Here is a 19277-nt window from a genome sequence, read left to right on the forward strand (position 1 = left end):
ACACACACACACACACACACACGACATATGTGTGCAGGCACAAAATTAAATGAATAAATATAAAAAAGAAAGCACATGCTTGCTGTTCACCAATTACATTTACCACTTCTTCCCTTGTATGCTAACTATCTGGTCGAAAGAGAAAACATCACAATGGTTGTAAGCATGAATACTCATGGTGTAAGCATGAGGGCCTGAGTTGATTTCCCAGTAGCACGACCAACAACCAACACTCACCAGTCACTTCTTGACTCTCTCTTCTTTGAAGTCTTGCTGTCACTTGCATTGTGTGTCTTCACAATCTCATTTTAAAAATATATTTATTCTCGGAATTCCATACGTGGATAGCATATACACACTGTACTTGGATCACATTCACACATAACCAATACCTCACAGGTCTGCTCTCCAACCCTGTACAAGCCCTCCCCCATTCATGTTCCTCCTCCTTCTCCTCCATTCTTTGTAAATAGCCCACAGAGTTCATTTCCATACTCTGCCGACCTTGTTTTAACTGTCCTTTTGGGGCGGGGGGGGGGGGGGGAGGAAGGGGGGCAGTGGGCCTTCCTTGTACATGCTAGTTCAGGGCTCTACCACTTAGCTCTGTCTCCATGCTACCTTTGACCAGTTATGCTCCCTTCATTTTGATTCTTCTGTTGTCCCCTCAACACACATGTGGAGTCTCGGTCGTAATCCCGGGCCTCATGATGCCCATGAGCTTCTTTGCTCCTTCAAACTTTACCTCTGTGATGTCTTCCATCTCCGCCAGCTCCAACAGACTTGGTACAGACATGTCACGTGAACCCTGGATTCTGAAAATCTAAAAGCAAACTGTATTCCTCTCAAACCTCCTACTCGTCCATGCACCTCGGCTTGGGAAGCCTAGTCAGCTCTACTTTCCCTTCCCTTTCTTTCCATCCTGGAGCAACCAGTCTGTTTTCTTGTCACATGTCTCCTGTCCACCCCTTCCTGCCATCGCTCCACTGCCAAATTTTTTTTTACAAAAAATACAAAAACTGTACAACATACATGCCAAATTTTTTTTACAAAAAATACAAAAACTGTACAACATACATGCAACTGTACAACCATCATGTTAAGCATGCTCATCTCTTGCAAAATTCACGGTGAAAACATTCAAGTTCTTTGCATCTGATTTTCTGGGAAACACACCTCACTACTGCTCTCTGCAATCACCTGTGCACACACACTCACTACTGCTCTCTGCAATCACCTGTGCACACACTCCTCACTACTGCTCTCTGCAATCACCTGTGCACACACACTCACTACTGCTCTCTGCAATCACCTGTGCACACACTCCTCACTACTGCTCTCTGCAATCACCTGTGCACACACACTCCTCACTATTGCTCTCTGCAATCACCTGTGCACACACACTCACTACTGCTCTCTGCAATCACCTGTGTACACACTCCTCACTACGGCTCTCTGCAATCACCTGTGCACACACACTCACTACTGCTCTCTGCGATCACCTGTGCACACACACTCCTCACTACTGCTCTCTGCGATCACCTGTGCACACACACTCCTCACTACTGCTCTCTGCGATCACCTGTGCACACACACTCCTCACTACTGCTCTCTGCGATCACCTGTGCACACACACTCCTCACTACTGCTCTCTGCAATCACCTGTGCACAGCACACTCCTCACTACTGCTCTCTGCAATCACCTGTGCACAGCACACTCCTCACTACGGCTCTCTGCGATCACCTGTGCACACACTCCTCACTACTGCTCTCTGCGATCACCTGTGCACACACTCCTCACTACTGCTCTCTGCGATCACCTGTGCACACACACTCCTCACTACTGCTCTCTGCAATCACCTGTGCACAGCACACTCCTCACTACTGCTCTCTGCAATCACCTGTGCACAGCACACTCCTCACTACGGCTCTCTGCGATCACCTGTGCACACACTCCTCACTACTGCTCTCTGCGATCACCTGTGCACACACTCCTCACTACTGCTCTCTGCGATCACCTGTGCACACACACTCCTCACTACTGCTCTCTGCGATCACCTGTGCACACACACTCCTCACTACTGCTCTCTGCAATCACCTGTGCACACACACTCCTCACTACTGCTCTCTGCAATCACCTGTGCACACACACTCCTCACTACTGCTCTCTGCAATCACCTGTGCACAGCACACTCCTCACTACGGCTCTCTGCGATCACCTGTGCACACACTCCTCACTACGGCTCTCTGCGATCACCTGTGCACACACACTCCTCACTACTGCTCTCTGCGATCACCTGTGCACAGCAGCACAGGAGCTGTTCTCATCCCTAGTTTACTCTAACTTGCTCACTGCTCAGTCGCTCCCCATATCCCACACTCCACACACACACTCCACACACACACACACACACACACACACACACCGGCCTATATGACAGCCAGTATTCTACTCCCAGCTTCTGTGACAGCCACCTTCTCAGAACATCTACACGAGTGACGTCATGGAGATGCAATCCGATGCCAGAATTTCCACCTCTGGTTTATTCCCATTCATCTAGCAATCTTCAGTGTCGCCGCACATAACAAGACAGCATTTTTGCTGTGGGTGGGCAGCTCTCTGTGTGCGCAGATACACTACATTTCATGTATCCATTCATCAGCTGGACACTTAGGGTGCTCCCATTTCCTGGCTATTGTACATATTACTGCAGGAACAAAAATGAGGTGTATACTTGACATGCTGGCTGCACATTCAGGGGTGTGAGTCTTTGTTCATATGACAGTTCTATATTTAATTTTTGAGGCATCTCCATGCTGTTCCATAGTTTAAATCACCATCACCTCTTACATAAATTATGTCCCAAATCCTAACAGCCATTCTGCATTTCATCTTTTACCATCCAATCCTCATCAATCGGCTCCCAGTCTATTCTCAATACACCACTATTCTAACCCATCAATAGCTCATACAGCCGGAGAAGCCAGCGAGCAGCACAGCCCAACACAAGATCTTCAGGGCATTCAACTGCTCATAACACAACTGTTCACACAACCACCCACCACCAGCCAGCCAAACCTTCCCCAGCACACTCTGCTCCAGCATGCCCTTCTGCCTTAGAAACAGAGACCCCTTCCTTTTATAAGGAGGGAAAGGGCCTGCTTGCTATTACAAAAGATTGGCGTTTCCTAAATGCACAAATTTTCTCTACAACACAGCCCACTCTTACCATAAGGCAGGTGTCTGTCAGTCACCTATGTATGTGGTGCAGGCAAGTGGATGTTGGTCACCTACGTATGTGGTGTGGGCAGGTGGATGTTGGTCACCTATGTGGAGTAGGCAGGAGGATATTGGTCACCTATGTATGTGGTGTGGGCAGGTGGATGTCGGTGACCTCTGAGGTGTGCACGTCACCTATGTGGTGCAGACAGGTGGATGTCGGTCACCTATGTATGCAGTGTGGGCAGGTGCATATCAGTCACCTATGTGTGTGGTGTGGGCAGGTGGATGTCAGTCACCTATGTGGAGTAGGCAGGTGGATGTTGGTCACCTATGTGGTGATCTTGATAACTGAGGGTCAAAGAAGCAAACACAGTACAGACTCACGCATGGGTTGCTGTCTGTACTTCAAGAACCTTTTCCTTCTACCAGTCTCCAAGAAACTGCAGAGAACCACTCCTAACAGAAACATGGCATAAACTCTGTTACATCTATGACAGTTAACGCTGTCAACTGGACAAGACCTAGAATAACTCACGGAGCATGCCTCTGCTCACATCTGTGAGGGAATCACTGGGTTGGCTTAGACGCTGGGCAGGCCTGTGACTAGGTTACCTGAAATGGAAAGACAGATCCACTGCGGCTGGCATCTGTCCATGGGTTTGGGTTCCCAGACGCGTGAACAGGAGAAAGCAGCCTGAGCACAGCATCCATCCTTCTTTCTGTTTCCTGACTGTGGAGGGCACATGAGCAATTGTTTCAAGCTCTGGCTGCCCTGACTTTCTCACCATGCTACACGGCATACTGAACTGTGAGCCAAATTCAGCCTCCCTTCTTTAAGCTACTATTAACTATCTTGGAATTGGGCTGGAGCTCATCTACGGTACCATCCCCGACACTGTGTCCTCCGTTGTCCTTCCTACAGGAAACAACCCAAGACCCACTGACTGACATCCACTAATCCACGGGTGGCCAGGAAAGGAGAAGCATTAAAGTCAGCTGAGATGGGTGAGACAGCCAAATAAAAGTATTTTCAAACTCACCATCAATATTTACAGCTCAAACCGGGCAACCGGGATCTATCTCACACTCATTTCCCCTTCTGTGAATTTTCCAGAAATGTGAGAGGATGTTCTATGCACGGTGTTCTTTTGAACACCTTCCTGCTCAAGATGGTCTTCTTCTAAGTGACCACAGCAGAATGAGGAAAAGAAAAGGTACAAGCCAAATCTACTAATGCGGCTGCTTGTTCCAGAAGCCACACAAAATGACTGGATCACATGAATGCAGCAGAGCTGTTCTCATATATATATTCTGCCATGATGGGAAAGCAAAATGCCTTGAAAGTCCATCAGTGTTCCTAAGCCAAACACTAATGGTACTTCTTAATTATCAGTAGCAACTGGTGCTAAATTTACCTCTATGCTAGTCAGGAGCACTCACGTGTACCATCACCATAACAACGCAGGAAGGAGATGCAGGCCACAGCCTCCTTCACAGATGATAAAGGGACTGTGATGTGGAGATGCTGATAACCCACAAGCTGAGTCTGCCTTTAAGCCATAACCACCCACTACTCTAAGAAAATGAAAGACATCAAGATAAAACATTACAAACTTACCAGACTTTAGTGTAAACACACAATACCAAGTTAGCAAACCTGTAGCAAGAACCCTCACGAACAGAATTCCACCAAGTTTACCAGCCTTCTGTCTACACACACATCCACCATGACTTGTAAATGCACCACCGTTGTTTTCTGGTCCCTGTGCAACGTCCAAGCCCAAAGAGACCCGGAAGCCAGATCACTCACATAATCACTAGACAGAGTTCACTCCTGTTGCATGAGTTTCAGGGCTAAGGAGGAGGAAGTGAACAAGGCCAGAGATGAACAAAAGGGGAGAGAGCTGGAGAATTGTTGGCTGAGAAAAGACACCAAGTGAACTAGGAATTAACTCAAGCACCAACGGTCAACTACGTGGACATGCGGTGAGCAGGGACATGGGTCATCCATCCTTTTGCAAATATTTGACTGTGGCGGGGGCTGGGTCCACCCCTTCAGCCAATAGCCGCTGAGATACCAGCCCATTGGGGTGTGGTCTCTCTCTTTAAAAAAACAGCGGCTGTCCTCCACTGGCTCTCTGGCTTCCGGCTCCACTTCCGGCTCCTAGACTCCTTTCCTGTTCACGCAGAGAGGCTGTTGTCTGGGACGGTAATCTGTAAGTTTTTCCCCTTTGAATAAATAACCATTCTATTAATCATAATTCCAAACTGGTGTGGGATTGTTTGTGACTTACGCCTTCATTTGCCCTCACTAGTTTAACTCAATCATTCATCTAAAGTTGTTAGCTTTCTGGAGTGAATTTTCTTAAAATGAATGTTGGCTAACTGAGGAAAAGAATGTGCAGCCAACTCACCTGGTTGCAGCATTTCAATTGTGCATTTGCATTTCTGCAGACCCAGCGGCTCTTCAGCTCCCTCCCACAGGAGACTGCCCTAACAGCCAGTAAGTGAAGCAGTTTACTCGGGTAAGTTTTCTTAGGACAGCTGCTTTTTATTTTCTTCATTTTGCCTGGAATTTTCCCTTGGTGACTTAGGATCATTGTGCAATCATGATAAAATATCCTGCCACTTCCCTTGGGCACCTTCGTCACCAAAGACTAACAGTGAAACTGGACACTGTCTTGGGCCAGAGCTCATCATCGGCCCCACCAGCTGAAGCTCTATATGGGAACAGCATAATCCTCAGCCAGTGTCAGGAAAATTCTCCAAAAATCTAAACCTTCCTCTGCTGTTCAAAGGGAAACAAATGATCTGACATGTGACAAATCAAGATCTGTCATGACTTATCACCCCATGCATTCACAGCTTGTTACATTGCTGGATTTGATAACTGACAGCTTGCCTAGATCAACATTTTAATGCCATGCTCTAGAAAATTAAAGTGAATATTCAAATTATGAACATATGGAAGATTTTTAAGAGAAACTTCATAAACAAAATTGACATACAAGTTTAGTTTTAACATAATGACTATTTTAAAAACAGTAACTAAGATGTTTTTAAGCAAAGGAATTACTGTTTTTTGCTCACAATATTGTACGTATACTCAAAATTGAGTGTTCTGCAGGCACATCAAGGAAAAAAAACAAAAAAAAATTAACAACTAACTGGGCATGTTTATTCTCAAGAAAGGGGAGTTATTTACTTGAGAAAACTAATCACACTTCATGCTCTGAAAGCATTACTCTCCTCCATATGCAATAGGATTCATCTCTGTCTTCTATATTACCATAGTACAAAAAGATGCTGATATAAACTCCTAACAAATGAAAAGATCCTGTATATGTTACATGAAAATATTCACTCTAAATACATATAGATAGTCGAACCCTTCCAAAAATTTTATGACCTGCAATCTGTCAATTCGTCAATATGGCATGTTGGCCCTATCTCTTGAATGCCCAAGTCCAAGCAATTGCTTCTCAAATGCTGGCTACACGCACAAGGCGTTGGTTGCTGACAGAAATAAGAAGCACACAAAGAATAAGAAAGACATTTTCTCCATTCCAAATAAATAGTAGATTCTAAGAAACAAAACAAACACAGGAAACAATTAACAAAGCCAGGGTGTGAAACGGAGAAGGAACACCAATGTCTTGGGAGAAACAGCTCAGAGAAAGATGGAAAAGATGGAGGCCAGCACCGCTCAGAAAGCAGCTAGATCCTACAAAGTCTTTACAGAAGCTCACAGGAGCTTAGACCTCATGACTTCTTGTCACTAGGAGGCCTGAGTGCCTGCTCCACCACACTGGGCTCCTGCCTTTCCTGGCTCTCCTGAGAACTCAGACTCCAGAAGCTTCACCTTCATTTACACACCAAACACTGACTCTCACTCCTGCCCCAAATCCCTTCCTTCTGAGAGCCCTGTCAGTGGGATCCTGTAGATTCAGATCAACGGTGGAGCCGCTCTTCTGCCTCCCGGGACGGGGCCCACAGAAGATGTCTATGTCTTTCTTGGCAGAAGAAACCCCGGAGTCTGACTCTGAGTAACGCTGAGAATTAAGAGCTTGGGACTCTTGGCAAAGGTACTGCATGTGTTTCACATCGTAAAATAAGCAGCTGGGAGACCAAGAGCAGAGCACTACAGTTTGGATTAAACGACTTCCAAAGGCCCATATATTGAAACAAGGAGTCCAGGAAGCAAGGCTTGGCAGAAGGTTGTTTCCAGAGTGGCCTAGCAGAGGACTATAGGACTCTAGTCCCCCTCTGTTTTCTTTCCTCTCTGGCCATATGTTGCATGGTTTTACTTCACTACACAGTCTGGAACACTGTGCCGCCTCACCACAGGTCCAAAGCAACCAGAGCAACGGATCATGGGCTGGAACCTTCTAAAACTGAGAGCTTAAATACATTTGTTTTAATTTATTTCTTTCCAGATAGCCATGAATCAGGAGACTTCAGAGGAGCAAAAGACAATGCAAAAACTCATCCAGAAGTATGGGCAGAGCAGCACCCCATCCCGAGAGCCACATCACAGCTGCACAGTAAAGATAAAAGACAAGCTATCACACGGGGCTTCGGAAAGGATCCCCCTCTAATCACACGGCTGCTCTACTCAAGTCCAAGTTCACTATCTGGAGGACCAACAATGGTCCTTCGCAGATTTGGGTGGAACCCAGGAATCTATGGCCACAAAAAGCACCAGGGATCCTAGAATGCATCATCGGACCTATCACAAATGTCTGTGTGGCTTTGACTATTCTTTACTTCCCAAAAAAATTCCTCCAAGCGCTAAGTGACCAACAGGACTCCAGTGACGTCACTCTTGTGACTCTGTACTATCTGCACCACTGCCAAATTTACTGCCCCAATGCAGTCAGCTTACTTAGGGAGCACTGCACCCTCTGCACGGTCTGCACACCCTACACACCGCCATTTCTTCTCTGCTAACCTTTTCAGGGCGCTTGCTCTTTAGCACTCTAGTACTGAGCTGCACCTCCATCACTAAGTGCAAATTCCTTAAGTTCGTACTGTTCCCTTGTGTTTCCAATCAAGTTTGAATCCTGTCTCTGCATCTTAGATGATGGTTCTCTGAATGCCAAGCTGGGACACTTGTCCTTTAAATCTTAAAAACCTATTCCTGGGCTGGAGAGATGGCTCAGAGGTTAGGAGAACTGACTGCTGTTCCGGAGGTCCTGAGTTCAATTCCCAGCAACCACAAGATGGCTCACAACCATCTATAGTGAGATCTGGTGCCCAGAACACTATATACATAATAAATAAATTTTAAAAAAAAAAGAAAAATAAATTTTAAAAAAGCCTATTCCTAAATCAATGTTCATTTACCCTTCAGTCTTTTCTAGCCCATCATCATAAGATTCTCTGAATGTGCAAACCTGCCACATTTTTATGTTATCACCCAGAATAATTAACTGCTTACAAATCTTTCTGCTCTGTCTACTATTACTGGGTTAAGGGTTACATGGAATCAACCTTCACTACCTAATCCAAAGGCCTGTGGCAAGGCTCTGTATACCTTGAGACTGCTCAATAAACACGGTTATAATGCACCTGGCTTCTGACTGGCGCTAGAGCTGGCCTGTGATGGGGTCTGTTCCTGAGGACACTGCGCTGCTTCTTCAGATCTTTTCTGTTGTTTCTGGGGTTTGGATGGATTGTTTTTTTATTAAGAAAAGTAGTTAAGAAAAAAGATTCCCAAGCAACAGACACTAGCAACACTGCAGGTAACAACTGAACTCTGTTTTTCCAAACAAGCAGTTCTCACTAGAACAATGCTACCCAGACTTTGTTACTGGACATTATAATCATGTGGGGAGCTTAAAACAGCCACTTTCCAGTTCACACCTTTAGCAATTAAGTCGACTTAAGTTCAATGTGGTGACCTGCAGCAGGATTTAGCAACAAATGTTTGATGAAATTCTTCAACTTGGTATACATAAGCCATAAATTTCTCATGATGTTATTGGGTAGATAAAAGAATCTGATTCCCACGCATAGTGTAATTTTATGAGCAAACTGTGGTTTGACTAATTCTGAGATGGTAGCAAACCTGCTAAACTGCCCCGCCCAGCCCAAGATATGCTAGTATATACTTATTTACTTTCAGACACATGAATTTTTTTTTAAATTTAAAATAATGTTACTCAAAAAAAAAAAAGGTTACCTCTTCTTGGTGTTCTGAAGACTACAGAAAAATTTTGGCATTTGTCTGATCTTGGTCCAAGCAGGATTTGAATTTTAAAAAAGAAGTTCATGATCTAGAGAGCATAAGGAACCTCAAAGCCACATGTGAAATAGAGCTAGACTGGAAAAGACTAGAAACTGCATGTATGATTCCACTGAGCAAGCATTTAGCATTTCCCTACAGCAACTAGAGTGACAAGAATCAGGTCCGTGGAAACCAAAGACCAAGGTGGGAATGGCAAGGCGAGTGACTGCAAAGGGGCAGGAAGAATCACGGAGGCAATCAGATGTCTGCGGCCATGGCAAGAGCAGTAACACAACTATGGGCAGGTGGCTTCTGGGGTGCTTTCAAGTGTGTCCCCTATTGGGTACAGCATACCCCAGTGGGTGACTTCTGTCCTAGTCAGGGTGACTATGGCTGTGATGGTGCACCCTAACCCAAGCCAGCTCGGGAGGAAGCTTCAAAATCAGGGTTCACCATCGAAGGAAGTCAGAAAAGGAATTCATTCAGGGAAGGGGCCTGGAGGCAGGAGCTATGCAGAGGCCATGGAGGGTGCTGTTTGCTCAGCCTGCTTTCTTACAGAACCCAGAAGCAGCAGTCCAGGGATGGCACCACCCACCACAGGCTGGGCTCTCCCCCTTCAGGTTTGACTATAGCCCTACCTCATGGAGCACTTTCTTGATTGAGGCTCCCCCCTCAGATGACTTTACTTTGTGTCAAGCTGACATAAAAATATCCAGCACAGTCCCACACCTGGAGGATAGGGTTAGTAAAACCGAACTCAGTGGATTGCTTCAAAGATGTGAGGAGATAAAGCTGGAAGGAGTAGGCATGGTTCTAGGAGAGTTCAGGGCTGTGAGGTGAACATGATCAAAATATATATAAAATTCTCAAAGAATTAATAAAATACAATTTAAGAGATCATTGAATTTTACTATTTTCAAATTTTACTTCAATAAAGATATATGTGTATCTGTATGTGTGCTAAAAATCAACCTGGAGCCTTGTGCATCTCAGCCTTTACCACTGAGCTAATCCCAGTCCCAAAGATCATGGAACAAGATCCCACAAGAGTAAGAAAACCATCTTTAAGGTGCTTGAACCAAAGTGGTAAGAATTAGCTTCCAAAGGTTCATATGAGCTGAAATGAACTGTGTCCCTGTAAAGCTCAAACACCCGGAACCGTGGGATGTAACATTTACAAAAATGAAAGGTCTTGAAGGAGGCGGTGAGGTTATTAAAACTGGGCTTGGGAATGTGCACAGACAGACAGACGTGCACAGACAGACAGACAGACAGACAGACAGACACACACACACACACACACACACACACACACACTGCTGTGACCATGACTTAAATCCTTATATATAATAATAATTTTTTAAAAAAAAGAGCAAGCCTAAATACACGGACAGCAGGGACATGTATACTCAGAGAAAAGTCATGGTGGGAAGATGCCATCTGCAAGCCAAGGGCACAGGCCTCAGAAAAACCGTCCTGTCTCCCCTGAGCTTGGCCTTCCAGCCTCCAAACTGTGAGGATGCATTCCCACCTCAGTCACCTACCCTGTGGTATTCTGTGTGATGGCGGATCTCACAAGCAAATGTGATTCCATTTTAACTATGGCCTTGCTTTAAACATAAAGAAGAAATATGTGACATCCTCCCATATTTGCACAGGAGGAAAATGAAGGGACTCACACTGTCATAACAAAGGAATAACTGACCCTGCTATTGAAAAAGACTGTTTATGCTATAACGTGTAAGCATGCACCGAGTGCTGCAGTGGTCTGCGGTGTTACGCACCTCCAGACCTATGGACTGTTTATGCTGTGGTGTGTAAGCATGCACCGAGTGCTGCGGTGGTCTGCGGTGTTACATACCTCCAGACCTCCAGACTGTTTATGCTGTAGCGTGTAAGCATGCACCGAGTGCTGCGGTGGTCTGCGGTGTTACACACCCACAGCTTCCAGGACTAAAGCTATGGTGAGTATGACTGTTACCTCGTGTCTCAACAGCACTGATGCACTTTCTGAGAATTGTGAATCCCATCGTATCCAGCTGTGCACCTAAAAGGAACAGGCATAAAATGTTACAGGACAAGTATTACTGTTTCTTTCCCTTAAAAAATAAAGAAAACAAATTTAAGGTAATGGAACTTTTGCTTCATTGTTTGAAAACTGCTGCATTTCCCATGAAAATGGCATAACTGGAAAACGTATTTGTTTGTAGGTGAGCCTCCATGCTGAAAATCAAGATGTCTAATTCTTATAATTCAACTTGTAATATAAAATATTTTAGGTTAATAAATACAGAATATTTTAAACAGTAAAAAAAATAATACCAATTTCTAAGGGAAGCTACAGAGAAATAATCTCCATATTTTGCCAAAAGTCCCAGGAGTAGCTCAGTTACAGAAAACTCGAAATATGAATGAAGGCTTTTCAATGTGATCTGAGCTTTTGACTAACAAGGAAAAGTTTCTGTTAAATGCTTCCTGGGCAGTAAGTGTTCTTGATAATTTTCACTGCACATCAAGCTTTTTAATGATTTTATTATTTTCATAATTTGAATTTAATAGATGATTCATGTGATTCAACAGGTCACTTTGAAAATGCAATTTTATACTTTTTCTAATATAAGTGTTTGCTTATGACCAAGCTGGCACATATTTGTAGATTTTGCTTTTGTTTCAAAACTTTAATGAAAAATAGCAGCACTCCAGCCTCTGCGGCCAGGCCTAAGGGACCACAGCACTAACACAGCTTCCTGGGGATTTATAATCTGTAACATTAGGCTTAAATAAATTTCTTGTTACTTTGTCTTTTGTTTTTCAAGACAGAGTTTCTCTGTAGCCCTGGTTGTTCTGGAACTCTCTCTGGAGACCAGGTTGTCTCAAACTCAGAGAGCCACCTGCCTCTGCTGGAATATAAGGTGTGAGGCACCACTGCCCAGCTTTCAAATGAATTTTAATGGTTAAAATGGAACAGTTGTGTCAAGAATCCACTACTGATAACACTTTACAAAACACAAGTAATCTCTTCCGGCTTTGCAAACCATTCCCAGGAGGTTTATTTACAGTTCTTTAGGTTGAACAAGAAAGGACAGAGACAAAGGGGAAAGGCCAGAAGAAGGGGCACAGCGAAGAAGGGCTGGAGGACATCAGTACAGGAGAGAGGAAGAACACGCTCCCCTGCAGGGGCACCTGTCAACATCCGGTACCAGGCTATAGATCTTCGAATCGAGAATTAGCAGAAGTGATCACAACTGTTTCTATTACACAGTCTATGGCTTTGTTAAGTGCAGCCTTAATTTCACCAAATCTACCAAAAGTGAGTACAAAGCGAGTGTGCCAAACTGTGCCATTCTTGTTTCCTATCAGTACTCCCTGAGTACAGAGGTAGGGAACTTTGTTTTCCATGGTGTGGATCCTTGCCATGCACTATGTGAACAGCTCAGCGCATCCTTGCCATGGCTATTTTCCAAAGTGTATGCCTTATATAGCATACACTCAGAGGCTGCAAGACTAGAAACTGTCAAGGGCTGACAGAAATACTTGGGTTGTCAAAAATTAAACCAAAGCAAGAAAATTAAAGCCATGGGTTTATGAGAGAAGAATTTTCAGCCCTGACTGCCTGCCAGAATCACCATCCTGCACAGAACCACAGAACCACAGGATCCACAGAACCACAGGCTGCACAGAATCACAGGATGCACAGAACCACAGGCTGCACAGAACTACGGGCTCCACAGAACCACAGGCTCCACAGAACCACGGGCTGCACAGAACCACTGTTCTGTATAGTAAGTGCTCACACAAATAAATCTGCCCAGTAAGTAGGGGTTCACCATCCAGCTGGGGCCACTCTTTATGTATTGCTCACTGTGGCCAAGGATTACTGTTTCAAATATCTGAAGTAATTCTTCTTACATTCACCTTAACAATTTTCTCCTTTTCTCTTGCTCACTGAACATGGCTGCCGTGCGCTACAGCATTAGGACCTTTGCAGCCCCCAGCGCCTCTCAACCAAACATCACCGTGTTCCAGGACGCCATTATTTCTATCTAGAGTGACAAGCAGCAGGATGAGGAGGCCTGGAAGCAGAGGGCCAAGGAGCAGCCTCTTCCACAGGCTCCTGAAGCTTCCACCAGAAGCTTTCTCAGTGCCATTCACGACTGTAGACCTAAACTACAAGAAGACCAGAGGTGAGCTCACAGTAAAGCTCAGGTGGACAATGAGGGCTGCCCGTGAGCTTTAAAAAGATGCAGACTGAGCCCCAGCAACAGCTTGGGGTTGGTGACTATCAGGATGAATGAACACTTACCTCCTTCTGGTCTTGGAATGATGGCTTTATTACAAGTATGGATGAGCTAGTAAAAGAAAGAAAGAGAGAACACTTTCAGCAAATCAAGTCAAGGAAGAATATGCAAATTTTCAATTTATGAACTTAGTATTAGATAATAGAGCACACAAAACACACACTTAGTCTCCACGCCTGCCTTACAGGACAGAGTTCCCTTAGTCTCCACGCCCGCCTTACAGGACAGAGTTCCCTTAGTCTCCATGCCTGCCTTACAGGACAGAGTTCCCACACACCTGGAATCTCCTGACAGGAGCCCTTTGGGACAGCTCTAAATTTATGCTAAATAAGCAGCTGGGAAACGAGACCTATGTAGCATAAGGATGCAACTAGAAAGTCCATGTGAGAAAAACTTCACATTGGGCCTCATCCCAACTCTGTAAGAGCACAAGCTTTGATGCCCCACCCCGCTGTGAATATATCCCATACTGGGGTGGTGGCCCTCCTGCAGGGGCATGGCATTCTTCATCACCCACCCTCAGTGCACACCCAGCCCTATGCACAGCTTCAGCATGCCCACTCTGGGGTTGTATTCACTAATTACCACACCCAAGGAAGAGGGTTGTGGGAATCCCCAATTTATACCACACTGTGCTGGAAAGACCAGGACTTGTCACTGGAGAACTGAAACAGAGGTGACCTAGATACAAATGCCCAACTTGTAAGATCTGTCACCAACACTCCAGACAGCAGTGCCAGAGCTGAAGTAAGTTAGGACATCCAGCTCAAGTCAGAACTGGTCAGAGTGGGGAAGCCCTCTGTGGAGTCTGCACGAGACTGCAGGGGCGCTGTGCTGTCTGTGGCTAATGACGTGCTATGTGCACATGTATGCAGCGCATGCAGGACTTTTCTTGGTTTGCTTCTCTCTAAAGAAGCATGCCAGACTGGCAAAAAAGATTACAGAGTCTGCAGTCCTTAAGAAACTTGTTACAAGTCTGTGTAAGTGGGAAACTCTCCACCTTACAGACACGCTGACCACTGATGCACTCCACCCAATGACGTCTAACTCACTGTTTCCTGACTGCTCCTGAATTTCACAAAGGTAAGAGACAATCCATGCCCATAGTTTAAGCAAATAAATCTGCGCTAGTGTGGCGGTCACCTGGCTTCTGAGTCATAGCACTAGCTACCTGCAAGGCATACAACGTCTGTAAATACATACTACACGTTACAGTCCCCATACCATGTACCACTGAACAGGCTTCCCACAGTCTCGCTGTGCTCTGTTAGGGAAGACAACCTGATCATGGGCTCCCGACTAAACCAAACTGGAAGCCCATTTTTCTCAAAGACTCAACCAGGGATATTTGTGCTATGGAAGCTCACTGTCTAAAGTACTTCTGGGAAGATCATCACGGCTAACGAAGTGTCTTTACCACAAAGGATAAAGGAACAGATAACTACATCCCAATACTACCCAAACTCTTTTAATTTTGGAGAGAGTATCGTTCTCTGTAGCCCCAACTGTCCCAGAACTCTTTATGTACGTCAGGCTGGCCTGTAACTCAGAGATCTGTCTGTCTCTGTCTCCCAGTACTTGGGATTAAAGGGATGTACCACCATGCCTGGCTTCAAAACTCTTTTTAAAAAAAAAATATTAATTACATATCTCTATGTAGGTATGTGTGTGTGAGTCTTGGTATATGTGGAAGCCAGATGCATTTGACCCTCTGCAGCTGGAGTTGCAGCTCAGCATGAGTGCTGGGACCGCTGCTGGTCCTCTGCTGCAGAGCAGTGAGCACTCCCAACCACTGAAGCACCTCCCTGGGCCTCCATCAAAACTCCAGCTAAAACTCTAAGAACTAATCAAACATGAACAGAACGAGAGGCGTGGACAGTCCACCAAAAGAACACTTGACCAGCACGGTGAGACCCTGAATTCCAGACTTAGTACAGAAATAAAAAAGTCGGAAACAAAAAGACGGAGTCTGATTCGGGCTCAGATACGGTGACTCCAGGTAATTCTGACGGGGTGATACAGTGTCTTTAGAACACAGCAGCTAGGCTGTCATTCCCAGACACGCTACCAAGCGGCCTCTCATTCCCTGTACTTCCGACAGCGTCTGCAGCTGGGTTCACAGCTTGCCTAAGCAGCACCGCCTTAGCCCCTAAGGAGGCTCTGTTCTGAAGCCTCTTCCTTACTGAAACCCTCTACCCTGAATCTTCAAGATTGTCTGGTGCTTCCTGCTTACTCTGAATCCTAACACTTTACATGGTAGGCCGAATATCAATCTGTGGGTTTTTTTCCTAAGGTTGTCTCCACTAAACCCCCAACTCAGTACATGACCTGCCGATTCTGAGCTCCAAATGCCAGCAGTACACAGAAAATCAGGCAGTGCTGGAACCAAGTGCCAATGGAGGTTAGGTTCCTTGGGACCTATGTCGCAACCTTTAGTCTATTCCTTGAAACCATAGCCATGCAGAGGCCCAGTCTCTAAGGTTACTTGATGCTACAAAGCAAAACCATTATATTAAGTATCAGGCCCATGTGGGGAGTGGTCGCTAACGCTGCCATGTACTTACTATCCCGTCTAAAATATACGGCAAGCATTTAATGGACTTGCCACACACACCCCACAAAAAACAAACCTGGTAAAATAGAAATTGAAAGTTTTGCTGACTTCAAAGCAAAGTAAATCAGAACAATAAAGTTAAGGAAGACCAGAACTGAATTCGAACAATGTCCCAGCCATGGGTGTTCTGTAGCTGCCCCAAGATAATCTCCTAGAGAGTTACATGGTTCCCAGAGGAGTTTAAACACCAGCTCCAGCAGAGAACTGTTCTCAAATGCTATAACACAAAAATAACTTAGAAACGAGCCAAGTCGGCTGTCCAGGGTTTGAAATAAAGCCCCGACATTCTTACAGCTTCTTTTCCTCCCAGAGCTTCCAGCCACTGTTTCCTCTCTTCCTCTGAAAACGCCTGCATGGTCACGGGGACGCCAGGCCTGGAAGACAACAAGAAAACATCAGGTCACCGGCGTCAGCACAAAACCCCTTCCTCTGTTTCCAGATACTTGACACAGGGTTTAAATGTTTTCATTAATTTCAACTACAATAAAAAAATTAATGTAAAATCTGCTATCTAGACAATTTTTACACATGAATACATTATTGTACAACCACTCCAGAATACAGGGGTGGGGTGTCTTTCTATGTAGTTCAAACCGGTCTTGAATTCAATATATTGCTATCCCTGCTGGGAGTTACAAGTATATGCGACCCTGCTGGGCCAGGCAGTCTCTGTATGCCACCACTTATTTCCTACCCACTGCTCCTCATCCCGGGGCAACTCTGCTGCATACATACACGTCTATCTCTATACATGTGGTTAATCTGAGAGCTACAGGAAAGGAAATCACATCCTATTTATAGTTTCTGTCCAGTTTTTTGTCACTTATGAAAGGGTCACTCAAGTCAGAATGTAAGTCAAATCTCCTTCCTTTTTAAGGTTCATACTTCATTATACATACTGCATATGATGTTTCCAACCCTAATTTCTATCAAGGATATATAAAGTAATACATAATCATAGTACACCTAGGATAATGTTCAGAGTCAATAGCACTACGAACATCAACTAGAGGTGAGAACAAAAGAATGCTTGCCCATCACTAACAATGATGGAAATTGGTGCAACAACCTAAGCCAGCTCAGTGGCTTCCTACAGACATGAATCTCTCTTGCCATTAGGACCCACCCAGACAATTCTTAGTACATATTTGTCCTTGAGGATTATAAGGAATTCCTGCATTATGTGCAATAGTCCACTGGGAACAAAATTTCTGAAATGTTTTACTAATATATCCAGATCCATTATAATCCCCAAGGACAAGGAATTGTGAAGCGTGCCCATGGCTCTCTGAAAACACAACTTTAAAAGATAAAAAGGGGGAGCTATACCCTCAGTCTCCACATAATACCTTAAATTATGCCCTTTTAATTCTTAATTTCTCAAATGTGGATGTCCGTGAACAATGTGCCACTGACGGATTTTGGCATGGTGGCACCAGAGCGACCTTCACTGAAGCAGAAGGGAAAAACCCTTGTACTGGGTCATGGAAAGGATCCAATCACGTTTTAATATAGGGTCGAAGGCATGTTTGTGTTTTTCACAGGAGAGGAATGAAGCTCAGTTGTTCCCTGAACGTTTGGTCTGGTGTGTGGAACCAAGGAGTACCAGTCCCGCTGACATCCTGGATGCTGAGGCTACCTTCCCAGGAGAACTGCAGTGAGCCTGTGAGCCTGTGAGCCTGTGACCCTGACCTCTGCTGCAGTCTAGAGGGGAAGGAGACCACGGTGATGGGAGACTGTGAGCCTGTGATCCTGACCCTGTGCTGTAGTCTAGAGGGGGAGATCACGGTGATGGTTGATGATTCCTCCCTTCCTGAAAGACCTACTGCACCTGAGTCCTATCTACTCTGGAACAGGCCCAAGGATGCTGACTGAATATCTGGCCATGTAGCTACAAAATATCGTGGGACACAGAAATTAACTTTGCCAGGATGGTGTTCAGTCTGCTGTTAAAACAGAGGACCTGAGAATCGGGAACTCAAATTTCCCCTCTAGGGGAAAGAGACTTGTTAAAGCAACAGAACACTATCATGGAGGCCATGAATGACTGAAACCCCTCTTCGGAATAGGAAGAGAAGTGGCGTAAAAGTTTTTTCACTACTCAAGGACTGGAGCAGCTCAAACATCATCTTTGGAAGTTGGTAGCAGCAATGCAATTAGACAACAAGAGACGAGAAAGACTCATAGCTCACATTATCATCACAGAGACTTTTCTTGTTTTTTTATTAGAACAAAGTTATGAGAATTGTGTTTCGACAAATTGTGTGTTTATTGTTAATTTTCATACTAGAGTCATGGTATTAGCCTGTTACTGTGGTAACTGCTTTGGTTACTAGGAAGATATTACTGGTTAGAAAAAAGAGCTTATCTGAGAAAAATTTGACATGATGCCAGTGAGTTCTTAGTTTAATATGTTTAATATAAGACAAATTAGACAGATTATGATGCAGCTAAAAGCTGTTAGAGACATCCTAGACCAGTTTAAACAGGCCATCCCATCCTGGTCATCCTTGCTCCTTTGCTAGGAGACACTGTGACAGAAGGAGCATGCCTATCACAAAGCACTGTCTGCTTGCCTGATTATCTAGGTATTTGTGAGCTCTCTCAATGGAAAGTTGGCTCAGAGGTGCAGGCACCTAGGTATGCATTCTCCCTTAACCCTTTGTAACCAAAGACTGGTAGTCAATGACAGAAAAAATATTCTTCCCTCCGGGCAACCTAAGATAGGACATGCATGAAAAAACATAAGTACCAGCAACGGGTAAGTCTGGAAGATGGAAGAAGACAAACTAAGACAGGAACAGTCATCTGTCCTGCAGCAGAAGTGCAGGTTTTGATAAATAAATTTTAAAAGGGGAAATACATTGGAGCCCACAGATGTGGACTCGTTCCGCCTTGACCAAAGGTCAGAGCATT

General features: G+C 44.8%; 1 protein-coding gene and 1 long non-coding RNA gene across 5 annotated transcripts in view; one reads left to right on the forward strand and one right to left on the reverse strand.

Annotated features, from left to right (window-relative positions):
* LOC125403063 (rho GTPase-activating protein 10) overlaps positions 1-19277 on the reverse strand; it is a 256951-nt gene that overhangs the window by 107859 nt on the left and 129815 nt on the right. For all 4 annotated transcript variants that reach the window (XM_085682154.2, XM_085682153.2, XM_048438228.3 and 1 more), the window contains exons 11-13: positions 16654-16735; positions 13753-13798; positions 11431-11496 (exon numbers count right to left, since the gene is read on the reverse strand). In XM_085682154.2, coding sequence (XP_085538280.1) covers positions 11431-11496; positions 13753-13798; positions 16654-16735 — 194 coding nt within the window. The remainder of the gene's footprint in view (positions 1-11430; positions 11497-13752; positions 13799-16653; positions 16736-19277) is intronic.
* On the forward strand, positions 5359-8790 carry LOC125403064 (uncharacterized). Its single transcript, XR_007232832.3, has 3 exons — positions 5359-5436; positions 5675-5745; positions 7657-8790. It is a non-coding gene; the product is annotated as an uncharacterized LOC125403064 (long non-coding RNA).

This window comes from Myodes glareolus, chromosome 22 (assembly GCF_982192425.1).
Source record: "Myodes glareolus chromosome 22, mMyoGla1.1, whole genome shotgun sequence".
Lineage (NCBI taxonomy): Eukaryota > Metazoa > Chordata > Mammalia > Rodentia > Cricetidae > Myodes > Myodes glareolus.